The 17,038-nt window shown below is 36.3% G+C and overlaps 1 protein-coding gene across 1 annotated transcript in view; it reads left to right on the top strand.

The window, feature by feature from the left end:
- Window positions 1-17,038, top strand: part of fipi (factor of interpulse interval) — a 46,306-nt gene that overhangs the window by 10,191 nt on the left and 19,077 nt on the right. The window contains exons 2-4 of the mRNA XM_075294912.1: window positions 2,223-2,453; window positions 16,428-16,535; window positions 16,791-16,928. Coding sequence (XP_075151027.1) covers window positions 2,223-2,453; window positions 16,428-16,535; window positions 16,791-16,928 — 477 coding nt within the window. The remainder of the gene's footprint in view (window positions 1-2,222; window positions 2,454-16,427; window positions 16,536-16,790; window positions 16,929-17,038) is intronic.

Here is a 17,038-nt window from a genome sequence, read left to right as displayed (position 1 = left end):
ATTGGTCCATGACATTTACTTTTTGAAGATAATTTCATTTAAATGTTGACCGCGGCTGCGTCTTAGGTGGTCCATTCGGAAAGTCCAATTTTGGGCAACTTTTTCGAGCATTTCGGCCGGAATAGCCCGAATTTCTTCGGAAATGTTGTCTTCCAAAGCTGGAATAGTTGCTGGCTTATTTCTGTAGACTTTAGACTTGACGTAGCCCCACAAAAAATAGTCTAAAGGCGTCAAATCGCATGATCTTGGTGGCCAACTTACCGGTCCATTTCTTGAGATGAATTGTTCTCCGAAGTTTTCCCTCAAAATGGCCATAGAATCGCGAGCTGTGTGGCATGTAGCGCCATCTTGTTGAAACCACATGTCAACCAAGTTCAGTTCTTCCATTTTTGGCAACAAAAAGTTTGTTAGCATCGAACGATAGCGATCGCCATTCACCGTAACGTTGCGTCCAACAGCATCTTTGAAAAAATACGGTCCAATGATTCCACCAGCGTACAAACCACACCAAACAGTGAATTTTTCGGGATGCATGGGCAGTTCTTGAACGGCTTCTGGTTGCTCTTCACTCCAAATGCGGCAATTTTGCTTATTTACGTAGCCATTCAACCAGAAATGAGCCTCATCGCTGAACAAAATTTGTCGATAAAAAAGCGGATTTTCTGCCAACTTTTCTAGGGCCCATTCACTGAAAATTCGACGTTGTGGCAGATCGTAAGTCTATTCATGATGAAATGTCAAAGCATACTGAGCATCTTTCTCTTTGACACCATGTCTGAAATCCCACGTGATCTGTCAAATACTAATGCATGAAAATCCTAACCTCAAAAGAATCACCCTTTATTTGGCGCACTTGAATACACTACTAATTGTACTCCTAGTGCAAAATTTCAACCGAATTGGGGCAAAACTTTGGCTTCTGGGACCGTAGTAGTCCATATCGGGCGAAAGATATATATGGAAGCTATATCTAAATCTGAACCGATTTCAACAAAATTTGGCACACTTGACTATAGCACTAATTGTTCTTCTTGTGCAAAATTTTAAGCAAATTAGGGTAAAACTCTGGCTTCTGGGGCCATATAAGTCCATATCGGGCGAAATATATATATGGGAGCTATATCTAAATCTGAACCGATTTCAAAATCAATAGGGTTCTATTCTGAGCTAAAACACATACTTGTGCCAAATTTGAAGTCGATTGGACTAAAACTGCGACCTAGACTTTGATCACAAAAATGTGTTCACAGACAGACGGACATGGCTATATCGACTCAGGAGCCCATCCTGAGCATTTTTGTCAAAGACACCATGTGTCTCTCTCGTCTCTTTCTGGGTGTTGCAAACATATGCACTAACTTATAATACCCTGTTCCACAGTGTGGCGCAGGGTATAAAAACATAGTGTTTTACATTGTAACATTACATATCAGCCACATTGTAGCCTCTATATAAACTACCTTCCAAATATGACTTTTGGAGTATATTAGAGAATCATCAATTTGAAAATTTTAATTCGATCCTTTCAAGTCCTATAATGTTGTTAAGGTACCTAGAGGTCAATAAACTGATGTGACTCCTATACAAACCAAAGTTCATATATTTGGTCCATAAATTGGCATAGATCATAATTGTGAGCTATTGCATTTAAGGGAATTTCATCCATAATTGTAAGTCGGGATGAATTTACGGCTGTAGTTTTTGTTTTGCTTTCAAGTTTCTGCTATGTCCTGGAAAGTTACAATTAAATCAACCAAAGGTCCATGTAGAAGATTCTCTCCGTCTCTCGAATATATCCACTACACCAGCTATTAATCCGTTCATCAAGCCACATTTATCGTACAATTATCTCTTCGCTGATAGGACCAGGTATTGAAACATACCATCAGACTAATAACATGTCATTCAATTTAGTGGTTTTGCCGTGAGATTGCCACATAGCCCCCATACAAAGGAGTACAGTCGACAATTCGTGGAAAAGGTAATGGGGAAAAAAGATGCAACAAAAGAAACGGAATACAAAATGGTTAACATTGATTTTAATCTATCCACAAGTGTCATTAGCAGCCGTCCTTTTCCATGGAACAATATATACATTTGATCTCATCCTTTGTCTTTTTGTGGAAACCAAACAAACATGTATAGTAGCTAATTATCTGTGTTTTTCTCTTCTCTTTTGTTTCGTTTCATATTTTTCATCCATTGCCAATGGCTCCCCATAGTGGTTTCTGGCAATCATCATGAAAATGATGCTACCGCCAATGAAGCTGGTAGTGGCAGTGGTCTAACACTGATACCGTATGAACCACAAATGGTACGCTACATAAATGATTCGTTCATGGTGGTATGCCGTAGTACAACAACGGATGTAAAGCTACACTGGAAGTCGCCAAAAGGTGAAATAATCAAGGAGCATAAAGGACGCCTTCACATTGAAACGAATTCCAAAACAGGTAAGAATAAATGTTCATGTATTCCTCTTTTTTTTGCAATATCCCTCCCAGCCCTCCAGTGATGTGTTCTGTTCAAGGTAACATTATCTCCTAGAATATGTCCCTTTTATTTATGTGATTCTGTATATAGGTGTGAGTGAGTGAGTGGGTCTGTGGGTAGGTCGGCGTCTGAGGTTAGAGAGGGTGTGCCTTATTGGCCAGTATTAGTCGCCCAAAAGCCAAAGGGCAGGCATTTTAATGTGAATTTAATGGCATTGTTAACACCTTGTAGAACATTGTGGACTAAATAAGTGTGTTTTTCTTTCCCGTATTTCACTCTTCATTTTCAACTAGGATGAATGTGTGTTACACACAGTGGGCAATAGGTTAGGTTAAAGAATCTTATTGTATACACAAAGACATTTAATCCAAAGAGACCTCTAAGTCAAGGGAGTTGATAAGATTTAGTACAATATCTAAGAAGTTAAGGATGAAACTTGGTTAGAATATTCATAGTGATTGGGATGTAAACCAAAACCATCTGCATTATTTTACTGGGAAAGGAATATGTACATGGACAAATTGTATTAAAACCCGTATGGGAAATCTAAAATCATGTGAAGCCATTTAAATCTCGCTTCCTTCAGTTCTAAACCATTTGATTTTAGGTCAATTGAAAAGTCTCCGACCTCAAACAGTGATAGCTTTACGAGAATTATGTCCATATACGCTTTATAACCGTCACCAGAGGTAGAAGGGTATAGCAAGCTTTTGCATTTGTACACCGGTTCCAAAGACTTTGTCTTTACTTTAAAAAATGTTGGTATTGATTCCGAGCCAAAGAAGCGGAGAATACAAGCAGAGATGGTCTGTATCAAACATTTTTAGGTTTGCGACTGTCGCAAAGTTGTAAACGTCGTAAACGTCACATACGCGTCGTAAATGTAGAAAAAGTAACAAAAGTCGCAAACTCAAAATACTTTAGTCGCGTCAGCTAGGCAGCGAATTCGATGCTATCCAAGACGATGGTATGTGCGAAGAAGTTGCAATTCTTAGGAATGTTCACAATTTTCGGTTTTAGTCCCCACATTTTCCTTATTGCCTTTTGCACGAGTACAGGGTAACCGTGGATTTTCTCGTCCTTTCTTAGCTTTAAGTTCAGTCTCCTGTCCAATATAACCCCAAAGTATTTTGCACACTCACCAACGGGAATTTCGATACCACCTAAGAAAATAGGCTTGACCATGGGAAAACTTTCACAAATTTCTGCAGAAACTCACAGCGTATGCTGTCAAACTAAATTTAAAAATGTTTAGGATTTCTTCTATTCAAAATTTGGTTTTCTACAGTAGGTTTACGACTTTTGCGACATACGTATTATACCGTCGCAAATGTATGTCGCAAAAGTCACAGTTTGTGACAGGCCAACCCTGAATACAAGTAAGGATACTTTTAAGACACAATTCTCTTTTAAATTTGGGTTTTGTGTACTTGCTTCTAGGAAGCAAATTTCAAATTTTCGTTTCTTCATATGCTATCAAAGTCCATTAAAAGCGAGTTAACGACATTTTTTTTTTTCCAAATTCAGACTCGACTTCCAGTAGAAATTATGCTATGTTCCAAGTAAAACAAGTATATATGGTCGTAAGTTCGGCCAGGCCGAATCTTATGTACCCTCCACCATGAATTGCTTAGAAACTTCTACGAAAGACTGTCATCCACAATCGAATTACTTGGGTTGTGGTATCTTAAATCATTTTCTAAATTGTGAGTTAGTCCATACGTGGTATATATCAGACAAACAAGTTATGTATAGGTAAGTCTACAAATAATTACGAATCGACATGGACTTTTGCACAGTACGTAGAGAGCCAGAATTGAAATATGGGGGTCGGTTATATGGGGGCTATATAGAATTATGAACTTGATATGGACCAATTTTTGTGTGATTGGGGATCGATTTATCTGAGGGCTATATAGAACTATAGCCCGATATGGCATGGTTGTTAACGGCCATATACTAGCACAATGTACCACATTTCAACTGACTCGGATGAAATTTGCTTCTCCAAGAGGGTCCAAAACCAAATCTCGGGATCGGTTTATATGGGGGCTATATATGATTATGGACTGATATGGCCCACTTTTGGCATGGTTGTTAAATATCATATACTACCACCACGTACCAAATTTCAGCCAGATCGGATGAATTTTGCTTCTCCAAAAGGCACCGGAGGTCAAATCTGGGGATCGGTTTATATGGGGGCTATATATAATTATAGACTGATATGAACCAATTCCTGCATGGTTGGTGGATACCAAATACTAACATCACATACTAAATCTCAACCGAATCGGATGAATTTTGCTCTTCCAACGGGCTCCGGAGGTCAAATCTTGGGATCGGTTTATATGGGGCCTATATATAATTATTGATCGATATCGACCAATTTTTGCATGGGTGTTTGTGGCCATATATTAACACCAAGTACCAAATTTCAACTGAATCAGATGAATTTTGGTCTTCCAAGAGGCTCCGGAGGTCAAATCTGGTGATCGGTTTATATGGGGGCTATATATAATTATGGACCGATGTGGACCAATTTTTGGCATGGTCATTAGAGACCATATACGTACACCATATACCAAATTTCAGCCGGATCGGATGAAATTTGCTTCTCTTACAGGCTCCGAAAGCCAAATCGGGGGATCGGTTTATATGGGGGCTATATATAATTATGGACCGATGTGGACCATTTTTTGCATGCTTGTTAGAGACCATATACTTACACCAAATACCAAATTTCAGCCGGATCGGATAAAATTTGCTTCTCTTAGAGTCTCCGCAAGCCAAATCGGGGGATCGGTTTATATGGGGGCTATATGTAATTATGGATCGATGTGGACCAATTTTTGCAAGGTTATTAGATACCATATACTAACACAACCCACCAAATTTCAGCCGGATCGGATGAAATTGGCTTCTCTTAGAGCAATCGCAAGCCAAATTTGGGAGTCCGTTTATTTGGCAGCTATACGTAAAAGTGGACCGATATGGCCCATTTGCAATACCATTCGACCTACATCAATAACAACTACTTGTGCCAAGTTTCAAGTCGATAGCTTATTTCGTTCGGAAGTTAGCGTGATTTCAACAGACGGAGGGACGGATATGCTCAGATCGACTCAGAATTTCACCACGACCCAGAATATATGGGGTCTTAGAGCAATATTTCGATGCGTTACAAACGGAATGACAAAGTTAATATACCCCCATCCTATGGTGGAGGGTATAAAAACGTCTTTAAAATAACATACATTTGAACGATTTTTTGGTTTGTAGTCAATATGCAAAAAGACAACAAATTTAAAGACAATTTCATTAATTTTAAAGATTTTTTTTTAATTATTAAAGTCAAGTTGACCTTAGTCCAAAAATGTTTTCTTTCATGTTATGATACCCATTTTTAAGTCAAATCACTTATTTATAAGGACAATACGACTTCATTGAAAAGCTTATCGACTTTTGGACAAGGAAAGAATCTTTATATTAGAGAAGTTCGTCTTCTATGATAAGCAAAATTTGCATTCGTATTTTAAAAACATGAAATCTTTGACTTCACGACAATATTTTTTTCAGTGTATGTAACGCCGCGAAAGACCGATCGCTGATTCATCGTTTAGTATACCAGTCGTCTTAGAATCAAATTCTGAGCCGATTTAACGATGTAGCGATTTGTCTGTTTTTCCATACGTCTGTTTGTTCATGTACACTGCAAAAAAGCATCTTCGGTTCCAGAGATTTTGTCTTTACATTAATGATTTTTGTATTGATTCCGAGCCAAAGAAGCAGAGAATTAAAGTAAGGATACATTTAAGACACAATTATATTTTAATTATCTTTATCTTTTAAATTTGAGTTTTGCATACTAGGAAAAAATATAATATATTACTTTTTCCTTCATGTGCTGCCAAAGTCCTTTAAAACTTTGTTAATAAAAACTTCAATTTCCAAATCAGACTCGAAATTATGCTATGATTGAAGTAGAAAACGTCTTTAAAATAAAGTATTGAAAACATCTTCTATTTTTGAACGCTTTTTTGCTTTGTGGTCTTGATGCAAAAAGTCCAAAAATGTAAAGACGATTTCATTAATTTTGAAGAATTTTTCACAATTATTAAGGATGAGTTGACCTTAGTCAAACAATGTTTTCTTTTATTTAAGATACCCATATTTAAGTCGAATCACTTAATTAAAAGGACAAAACGACTTTATTGAAAAGTTGATCGTCTTTTGACCAAGGAAAAAATTTATATCATTGAAATGCGTATTCTATGCGAAGCAAACAACGCATTCGCGTTTTATGGACACGACATCTTTGGCCTCACGACAATATTTTTTCAGTGTACCTCGTACCTCATCAGACTGGAGTTATTTCGGTTGTACGAAAATGGCCTCTTACCCAATTAAGTTTTCTCCGACGAGAAGCCATTCCAAATTGAGCAGTTTTTGAATAAACAAACTGAACAGCTTTACATGCTAAAATGGTCAGCTGAAAATTTAGACCTTGGTCATCACACTGAAAAAAATATTTACTTGATATTAAGTATTAAGCAACCTAAATTTTATGGTGCCTAATTTACAAATTATTAAGGACGAATTTCTTTAAAATATTTAAATTTTAATTAAAATAAAGTTTGTAATCTTTGCTTCAAAAAATTTTTAACTAAATTTACAATACAAATTTTGTCAATTGGCGTTCCTCCGTTAAAGACGCATGTCTTTGAATTAAGACAAATTTTCTTAAAGTAAAGACACACATTTTTTATTTAATTAAATCGTCCTTATATTAGCTGAAGTATTGAATCTTTAGATTTAAGATAAAAATATAGGCTAAAACTTATTTTGAGTTTTTAGCATCTTTGGTTTAAAGTTTTTAGGTATTAAAAAACCTTTTTTACTTTGAAATATCCGTTATAATTTTGATTTTTAAACTTGCATTAGATTGTACTTGAATAGCTTTATTAATACACCGCGAAAAGAGAATGAATCTTCGATAAATGAGATCTGTATCCAAATTTTAACTTTACTGATCCTAGATTGAAATCCAGATGGATCGCTAAAAAATGTCTTCATTTTAATGAATCCGCCTCTTTGGTTTGGAATCAATATCAAAATCCTTAAGGGATGGTCAAAATCATTGAATCCAAGTAAATTTGTTTTGGAGTGCAGAACGCAAGGATCGCGATTATGATGGTATGGGCAGCGTTGCCATTTTGATCTGATCAGACCAAAGTTGGTCCAAAAGATTTCTAATTTTTAAATTTGGTCCGATGGTCGGACCAAACGGAATTTGGTCCATTTTCACAAATTTGGTCAAATTTATCAAACTTTTCTCCGATTTTATTTCTTGGTCTTCTAACATAGAAATCCTATTTTCTATTTGCCTGAAATTGGATATTTAGAAGTATTTTAGTTCCATAAATAAGTGTGCCGAAAATGGTGTGTATTGGTCTATGATTTACTATAGCCTTCTAGAAATCCTAGTTTCTATCCAAATTGCCTGAAATGTGAAATCTAGAGTAGAGGTGTGCACGTGAGTAATATTTTGCTCACGCACACTCACGACGGAGAGATCTTATTCACGCACGCTCACGAAAAGAAAATTTGTACTCACGCACGAAAATCTTTTAAATGTCATGACTCACGAAAAATGTCGTGACTCACGAAAAACCTCGTGACTCACGAATAATTTTATAAGTAATTTACCTATAGAACCTGATTAAAAACATGAGTATGATTAAAATCGAGAGCGTTATAAAACTATTAACACCTACGATGTCACTAAAATTATATATGAATTCAACTCGTAAGCATTTTATGTTCGTACGCGGGATTATTTTCGTGAGTGTGTTTTTCCGAAATTCGTTACTCACGAAGATATTATTTTCGTAACTCACGCTCACGCACGACATTTAGTTGGTTAATCACGCCCACGCACACTCACGACGTTGCCGTCAGCGTGAATCACGACTCACGCGTAAGTCACAAAAATTTTCGTGAGTCACGACAATTTCGTGTCACGGACACACCTCTAATCTAGAGGTATATTAGGACTATAAATAGGTTTGCAGAAAATGGTGTGTATACCCTCCCATATTGACCCATCACCTGGGTTTACTTCTTGGGCTTCTAGAAATCATGGTTTTTATCAGATTTGTCTCAAATCGTAAATATACTGGCCACAAAAACCTATTTCGGATTTAATTTTTAGAGGTAGGTTAGGTTAAGGTTAGGTTAAAGTGGCAGCCCGATTAAGATTCAGGCTCACTTAGACTATTCAGTCCATTGTGATACCACATTAACTAAAAGTACCTATTACATATGGGCACTTCTAGTTTTAACCGCTGAACCTTCTTGATTATTTTTCTTTGTTGAACCAACCAGATTGTTCCAAAAACATTAGCAGACTGCTTAAGTTAACGTTTTCCAGATCCGCCAGTAATCTGAAGCTATATGCTCCTAAAAGTTGCTTGCGCTTTACACAAAATGCAGGACACTCACACAAGAGGTGTTTAATTGATTCTTTTTCCTCCGCATCATGACAGCTCATACAATAGTCATTATACTTCGCGCCAATAGTTTTTGCAAAATCGCCTATCAGGCAGCGACCCGTTATAGCAGATATCAGGAGTGATATCTGACGTCTCGAGAACATTAGCATATCTAGTGTGCGGTTTAAGTTGAAATGGGGCCATATTTGCTTGGTGTCGTTACAACCCTTGCAATTCTCCCATCGAACATTTGCCATCCTAACAGCCTTCTCACGCAGCATGAGCTTGCAGGTAGCTAGGGGCATACCAACAAATTCCAGTTCCCCTGGAATATGTAAGGTAGTCCCTAGCCTTGCCAACTCATCCGCTTCGCAGTTCCCCGGTATGTTCCTATGGCCAGGCACCCATATTAGGTGAATATTGTACTGCTCAGCCATCTCATTGAGAGATTTGCGGCAGTCGATGGCCGTTTTCGAGTTGAGGAACACAGAGTCCAAGGATTTTATTGCAGGTTGACTGTCTGAGTATATATTAATGCCAACATTTGTTGGAACATTACTTCTCAGCCAATTCGCCACCTCTCTTATTGCTAATATTTCAGCCTGAAAAACACTACAGTGATTAGGTAATCTTTTCGCTATTCGAATTTCCAGATCTTTAGAATATACGCCGAACCCCACTTGTCCATTCAATTTGGAGCCATCAGTATAGAAATCTATATATCTTTTATTCCCCGGGGTCTGTGTACACCACGCCTCACTGTTGGGAATTAGAGTTTCAAACTTTTTGTCGAAAAGTGGTTTTGCCGGGGTATAATCCACTACGTTAGGCACATCTGGCATTATTTTGAGGACCGAACTATGACCGTACATTTTTTCCGACCACAGCGATAGCTCGCGCAACCGCACAGCCGTTGTTGCAGCTGACTGTTTGGCCAAAATGTCTAAAGGCAATAGATGTAGCATGACATTAAGGGAGTCTGTTCCTGTCTTACTAAATGCGCCTGAGATACATAAGCTCGCCATACGCTGAACTTTATCTAAACAAGTCGGTTTCTGAAGTGCCGGCCACCAGACTACAACACCATATAGCATTATAGGTCTAACTACTGCAGTGTATAGCCAATGCACAATTTTTGGTTTTAGTCCCCACTTTTTCCCTATTGCCTTTTTGCACGAGTACAAAGCTACCGTGGCTTTTCTCGCCCTCTCTTCAATATTAAGCCTAAAATTCAGCTTCCTGTCCAAAATAACGCCAAGGTATTTTGCACACTCACCAAAGGGAATTTCAGTACCCCCTAAGGAAATGGGCCTAACCGTGGGAGTTTTACGATCTTTGCAGTACATGACTAGTTCTGTCTTTGCTGGATTTACACCAAGACCATTATCTTTCGCCCATTTCTCAGTCATCCGGAGAGCTCTCTGTATAATATCTCTGATTGTGGATGGGAATTTTCCCCTGACTGCTAGCGCCACATCATCTGCGTATGCCACCACTTTTAGAGGTACATTTGGTAATGCTTCTATATATACCGATTGAGGGTATAGAAGGCGCACTGATCATGAAAATTGCTTTAAACTGAATGTAAAATTTCCCGATTTTACTTCTCGTAATCATCTGAATAATGGGGGTAAAAATCTTCAGATTTTAGATTTCAAATCAAGGTCTTTCATCATTTATCTTGGAAACTTACACGAGATGTTTATGATTATCCAAAAATTCAACCAAAAGTAGTTCTTATAAACCCAGAATCTGATCTAGTCATCATACACCCTCACAAAAAATCGCTTCTGTAACATATACTCCCAAACATATTTTGCTTCAAGCATATACATTTTTGGGTATTGCCCAAACATTTATATGTTTGATCTCTACCAATATATAATATGTTTGAAAGCATATTGGTCTAAACAATATATGTTTGGGTAGTCTAAGTTCCAAACATTTTGTATTTTTGCATCCAAATTCAATAACGTTATCTTCCAAAAACCAATATGTTATTATGTGACCATATAATATGTTTGGAAGCATTTTGCACCCAAAAATATTATATGCTTAAAAAAAATTCTCCCAAACAATATTGTGCTCAAAATTTTATTTATTTATTTATATATTTACAATCATAATGAATTATGAAAATAAACAGGTAATCATTGGCGTAGCTAGGGGGGTGCTGGGGGGGGGGGCTATGCCCCCCCCCCCCCCAGAATAGTTCTTGCCCCCCCCCAGAATAATCAAAGCCACAGTTGATTTATATTTTAATTCAAGCTTTGCGATGTGTTTAATCCAATTAAGATTGTGGCAGAGAGAGTATGTTAAGCATATTTTTTAGTATTGATATTTACATTACAACTAAAAACACGTAATAAAAACACTAAAAGGAAACTTGAGACGCACATTTTCAAAAATAGTCAATTTATAACTACGTTGATTAAAATCATAAATCGTCACATGTCCAATTTACCATCTAAAATCGTCAAAATCACGAAAAATCCACAGAGTTGGCACCGCTGCTCTCGACAGTTGCTTCGTTGTAATCTGTTCTCAGAGAATTTTTAAAAACTAATCGAAGATAGACGTTTTATAATATTCAATTTATTTTTTGCCTTTTATTTAATTTTTTATTCTTAGTATTTTTTATACACGATGAATATATTAAGTTTATGTTTTGCTTTATGATTTCTAGTCCTGTTTTAAAACACACATTTTAAATAAAATTTAAAAATCATATGTTTGTTGTCTTGAATTAAAAATATTTAAACAATATTTTTCAAACACATACTTAAAGCAATGCTTTTATTTTTTGTTATATTAAATAATGGTAAGTTGCTATTTGATTATTTATAGCGGTGTCGTGGAACCGGCTCCCACACACAATAAAATATTTTTTGTCTTCAACCATGAAATTAATTGATCTAATTAATTATACCCTTCACCACTACTGTGGTACAGGGTATAAGTTTGTGCATTTGTATATAACGCCAAGAAATAGTGGTCATAGACCCATCTTTTAGTATACCGATCGGGTAAGAATTAAAATCTGAGTCGATTTAGCGATGTCCGTCTGTCTGTCTGTCTGTCCGTCCGTCTGTCTGTATATGTAATTTTGTGCACAAAGTACAGCTCGCAATTTAAGTCCGATCGTCCTCAAATTTGGCATAGGGCCGTTTCTTGAGACAGAGACAATTGCTATTGGTTTTGGAAAAAATCGGTTCAGATTTAGATATAGCTGCCATATATAATTATCTACGATGTGGTCATAGTTAGCGTGTTTATCAACCAATTTTCTTGAAATACCGTACATCCAAATATTTAATGAATCTCGCAAATCTTGCAAAATATCAGCCAAATCGGTTCAGATTTAGATATAGCTCCCATATATATCTTTCGTCCGATTTAGACTCATATGACCACAGAGCCCAAAATTTACTACCGATCTTCATGAAATTTTGCACAGAGGGTAGAATTGGCATTCTACCAATGCTTGGTACACTTGATTGAAATCGGTTCAAATTTAGATATAGCTCCCATATATATCTTTCGTCCGATTGAACTTATATGGCCTCAAAATCCAGGGTTTTGCCGTGATTTGCTTCAAATTTCGCACAAGGAGTACGTTTAGTAGTATAGGTAATTGTGCCAAATTTGGTTGAAATCGATTCAGATTTAGATATGGCTCCCATATATATCTCCCGTCCGATTTGCACTCATATGACCAGGGGGGCCAAAGTTATACTCCCATTTACGTGAAATTTCGCATAGATAGCAGAATTATTATTCTAACTATACATGTCAAATTTATTCAAAATCGGTTCAGATTGTATATAGCTCCCATATATACGTACACCAGAGTTGGGGAAATATGGTCGACTGTTTCATATTTTAGACCCATTTTCAATGGGATTTTCCTCCAATTGACTGGATAGTTTCCACAGAGAATACAAATATGGCCAAAATTCTCACAGTTTACACAAAATTCTGTGATGATTTCCCCATATCCTACACACTGCAATGCCAAAATTTCCACAGAACGGATGAGTTTTAAATAAGGCTCCAAGTCGCCCTACACATATCTTGGCGAGATCTAACCAATATCCTTGTAAAATCGCCACTGCTGAGTAACAAAAATTGTAAATATTACTCTAATTGTCCTATATCTCGAATACATATGTATCGCCTGAAAAATTAAAAATCTCTTTTGTACAATTGCATTAAAATTTCTCTCGCTTCATATTTCCCTAACATTGTGTATCATCCCAGGGCGTTAGCCGATTTAAATTCTAGAGTTTTTGTAGAAGTACAAAAAATTGTTTCCATTAAAAGTATTTGTATCTGGAAATGCAAACCTTTATATAGCTCCCAGCAAATTTTAAGTAGTTGAGATGGTAACACAAATGTTTGTCTACATAGTGGTGAAGGGTATAATATAGTCGGCTCCGCCCGACTTTAGATTTTACTTACTTGTTTTTAATTGAAATGTATTCAATCAAAAAAAATGATAGTATCAATCATCAAAGCCAATTAAAAAATTAATTGATACAACTAATTTTTGTGATTGAGTTTTTTTTGTTTTTGATTGATTTTGCTGCATATTGCCTTTAACACCGCAATAAAATTGAGGATGTATAGTTTTATCAATAGGGGTAATTTATCGCTTCGGAAATTTCGACAAAATTTTGAATGAGAAAATTTCTAGCTCCGCCAATGCAGGTAATATAGGTGCTAACAACATAGGTTTTCGACCTGAATGCTCAAAATTTTGTTTCTGACCAATTGTATATTCCCCGACATCTTTCTCACTTCCACGAGATTTTTTAGTTCTTAGCACCTTTTTCTGTAATACAAACATTGTAGAAGAAATTATTCAATTTTATGATTTTTTATTTTATTTTAATTTTACCTTTTGCCGGACGGGGATTCGAACAGCGGACCACACAGTTTGTAAGGATCAAAGAAGTAGCTGATCAATTGCCCAAGGAAAAATAAAATGTTAATTTTGTAATAACAAGCAACAACCACCAACTTAATTCAATATCGCTCCCTGTTAAATAGCGCTCCAAGCTACTAAACACATATGTGTTTATAGGCTATTTCTAAATTAATATATGTTTGCATTCAAGCATATTATATTTACAAACATTTTATGTCCCAAACATAATATGTTCTAACATATTAACATATATGTCCCAAACATGTTATGCTAGTTTATGAACATTATATGCTTGCACTCAAAAATATTGTGTTTAAAAATTTGTGTTCCAAACATATAATGTTTATAGCCAAACATATGAAAAACAGTCTTTTTCAACCGTGTAGGTAGAATCTTTTAAATTTCTCTTGGGGAAGCGTACTGGTTGAAAAAACCCCCTGAAATTCTAATATATATATCTGAGTCATGGATTTCTAATATATAGAATTCAGGTAACCAGCCATGAGTATTATATTTGAGGCATGGAAACTATTATATATGATTCATGGTGATGGGTATTTAAGATTCGGCCAGGCCGAGCTTACTGCTGTATATACTTGTTTTTATACACTCCACCATAGGATGGGGGTATATTAACTTTGTTATTCCGTTTGTAACACATCGAAATATTGCTCTAAGACACCACAAAGTATATTATTCTGGGTCGTGGTGAAATTCTGAGTCGATCTGAGCATGTCCGTCCGTCCGTCTGTTGAAATCACGCTAACTTCCGAACGAAACAAGCTATCGACTTCAAACTTGGCACAAGTAGTTGTTATTTATGTAGGTCGGATGGTATTGCAAATGGGCCATATCGGTCCACTTTTACGTATAGTCCCCATATAAACGGACCCCCGAATTTGGCTAGCGATTGCTCTAAGAGAAGCAAATTTCATCCGATCCGGCTGAAATTTGGTACATGGTGTTAGTATATGGTCTCTAACAACCATGCAAAAATTGGTCCATATCGGTCCACTTTTACGTATAGCCCCCATATAAACGGACCCCCAAATTTGGCTTGCGAAACCTCTAAGAGAACCAAATTTCACTCGATCCGGCTGAAAATTGGTACATGGTGTTAATATATGGTCTCTAACAACCATGCAAAACTTGGTCCACATCGGTCCTTAATTATATATAACCTCCATATAAACCGATCCCCCGATTTGGCTTGCGAAACCTCTAAGAGAAGCAAATTTCATCCGATCCGGCTGAAAATTGGTACATGGTGTTATTGTATGGTCTCTAACAACCATGCAAAAATTGGTTCATATCAGTCCATAATTACATATAGCCCCCATATAAACCGATCCCCCGATTTGGCTTGCGGAGCCTCTTGGAGGAGCAAAATTCATCCGATCCGGTTGAAATTTGGAACATGGTGTTAGAATGTGGTCTCTAACAAACACACAAGAATTTGTCCACATCGCTCCATAATTATATATAGCCCCCATATAAACCGTTCCCCAGATTTGATCTCCGGAGCCTCTTGGAAGAGCAAAATTCATCTGATCCGGTTGAAATTTGCAACGTGGTGTTAGTATAAGGCCGCTAATAGTCATGCCAAAATTGATCCATATCGGGGTATAGTTATATATAGCCGATCCTTAATCACACAAAAATTGGTCCATATCGGTTCATAATCATGGTTGCCACTCGAGCCAAAAATAATCTACTAAAATTTTATTTTTATAGAAAACATTGTCAAAATGTTATTTTTATAGAAAATTTTGTCAAAATTTTATTTCTATAGAAAATTTTGTCAAAATTTTATTTCTATAGAAAAATTTTTGCAAATTTTACTTCTATAGAAAATGTTGTCAAAATTTTATTTCTATAGAATGTTATTTCTATAGTGTAATATATACCACGTATGGACTATGTGGTATATATTATGGTTTTAGGAAGTTTTAAGATATCTTGCCATCGGCAACTGTTACCGAAACCCAAGTAATTCGATTGTGGATGACAGTCTTCAGTAGAAGTTTCTACGCAATCCATGGTGGTACATAAGCTTCGGCCTGGCCGAACTTACGGCCGTATATACTTGTTTTTTTTTTTTTTTTTTGATGTCAGTGCTTGTAATACTGTTTAGTCCAACTTTTCTAAAAACAATGTAAATTTTCTAAAATTAACCAAAATTGTTCTTCCTGCTGGGTTCACTGTTTTTTCGGTGTATTTTTAAAATTTCCTTGTCCTATTGCATGTTACGATATTAAGTTTAATACTTTAATGTAATTCATCTCAAATACTCCAGTACTACAGTAGGATTAATGATGCCCTATATCACTCCGTTGCATTTCCCTCTGGTTTACCTTTTTTACACAATGAAGCTTCACATATGTAACCACTGTAACAGGACTACATTTAAAAATTGCTCTTGCATCATTATAACACTTGCTTGGTCCTACTTCTATTTCATGGCATTATTTTCTTTTCTCTTCTCTTTCCGTTTTATTTCATTCCAGCAGAATTAAAATTGGTTTTTATGCATCTCACATTGGAGGATAAAGGCAATTGGACCTGTGTCGATGGTGAAGGTAGCAAGCCTGCAAAAATGTTTGATTTAATAGTCTTTCGTAAGTATCGAAATGAACTAAAACAAAAAACAAAAACAGAAAAAACATGGAACAAAGCATGTCTCAAAAATACCCAAACAATGGAAAACTAATTGATCGTAAAAGCCAAATGAAGGCTAGAACAATAGTCGACCATAAAAGAGATATAGCAATAATGCTGTACTGAAAGAGCTCCATAAGAAATTCAAATATTTTCCTTTCTTCTTTTTTTCTTCTTCTTTTCTTTGTCTCTTTTCGTTTCCCAACCATCCATAGAGAAAATCACCTTCACGGAAAACACATCCGTTTTAACAGTGAAAGAGGGCGAAAATACAACGATTTGGTGTGAAGTTACTGGTGAACCTCAACCCAATATTACCTGGTATTTTAATGGAGAATTCATACCGAATGAACGTAAGTCATCATGAATACATTTCAATTATTGCAATTGTGTTTTTTATTTACGACCCTATCCCATTATGGACAAAGGTGAAGGCGAATGACTGAGTTCCGTTTGCCATAGG

The sequence above is a fragment of the Haematobia irritans genome, chromosome 2, assembly GCF_050003625.1.
Source record: "Haematobia irritans isolate KBUSLIRL chromosome 2, ASM5000362v1, whole genome shotgun sequence".
NCBI classification, from domain to species: Eukaryota; Metazoa; Arthropoda; class Insecta; order Diptera; family Muscidae; genus Haematobia; species Haematobia irritans.
This window is presented reverse-complemented; position numbering and strand designations above follow the sequence as displayed.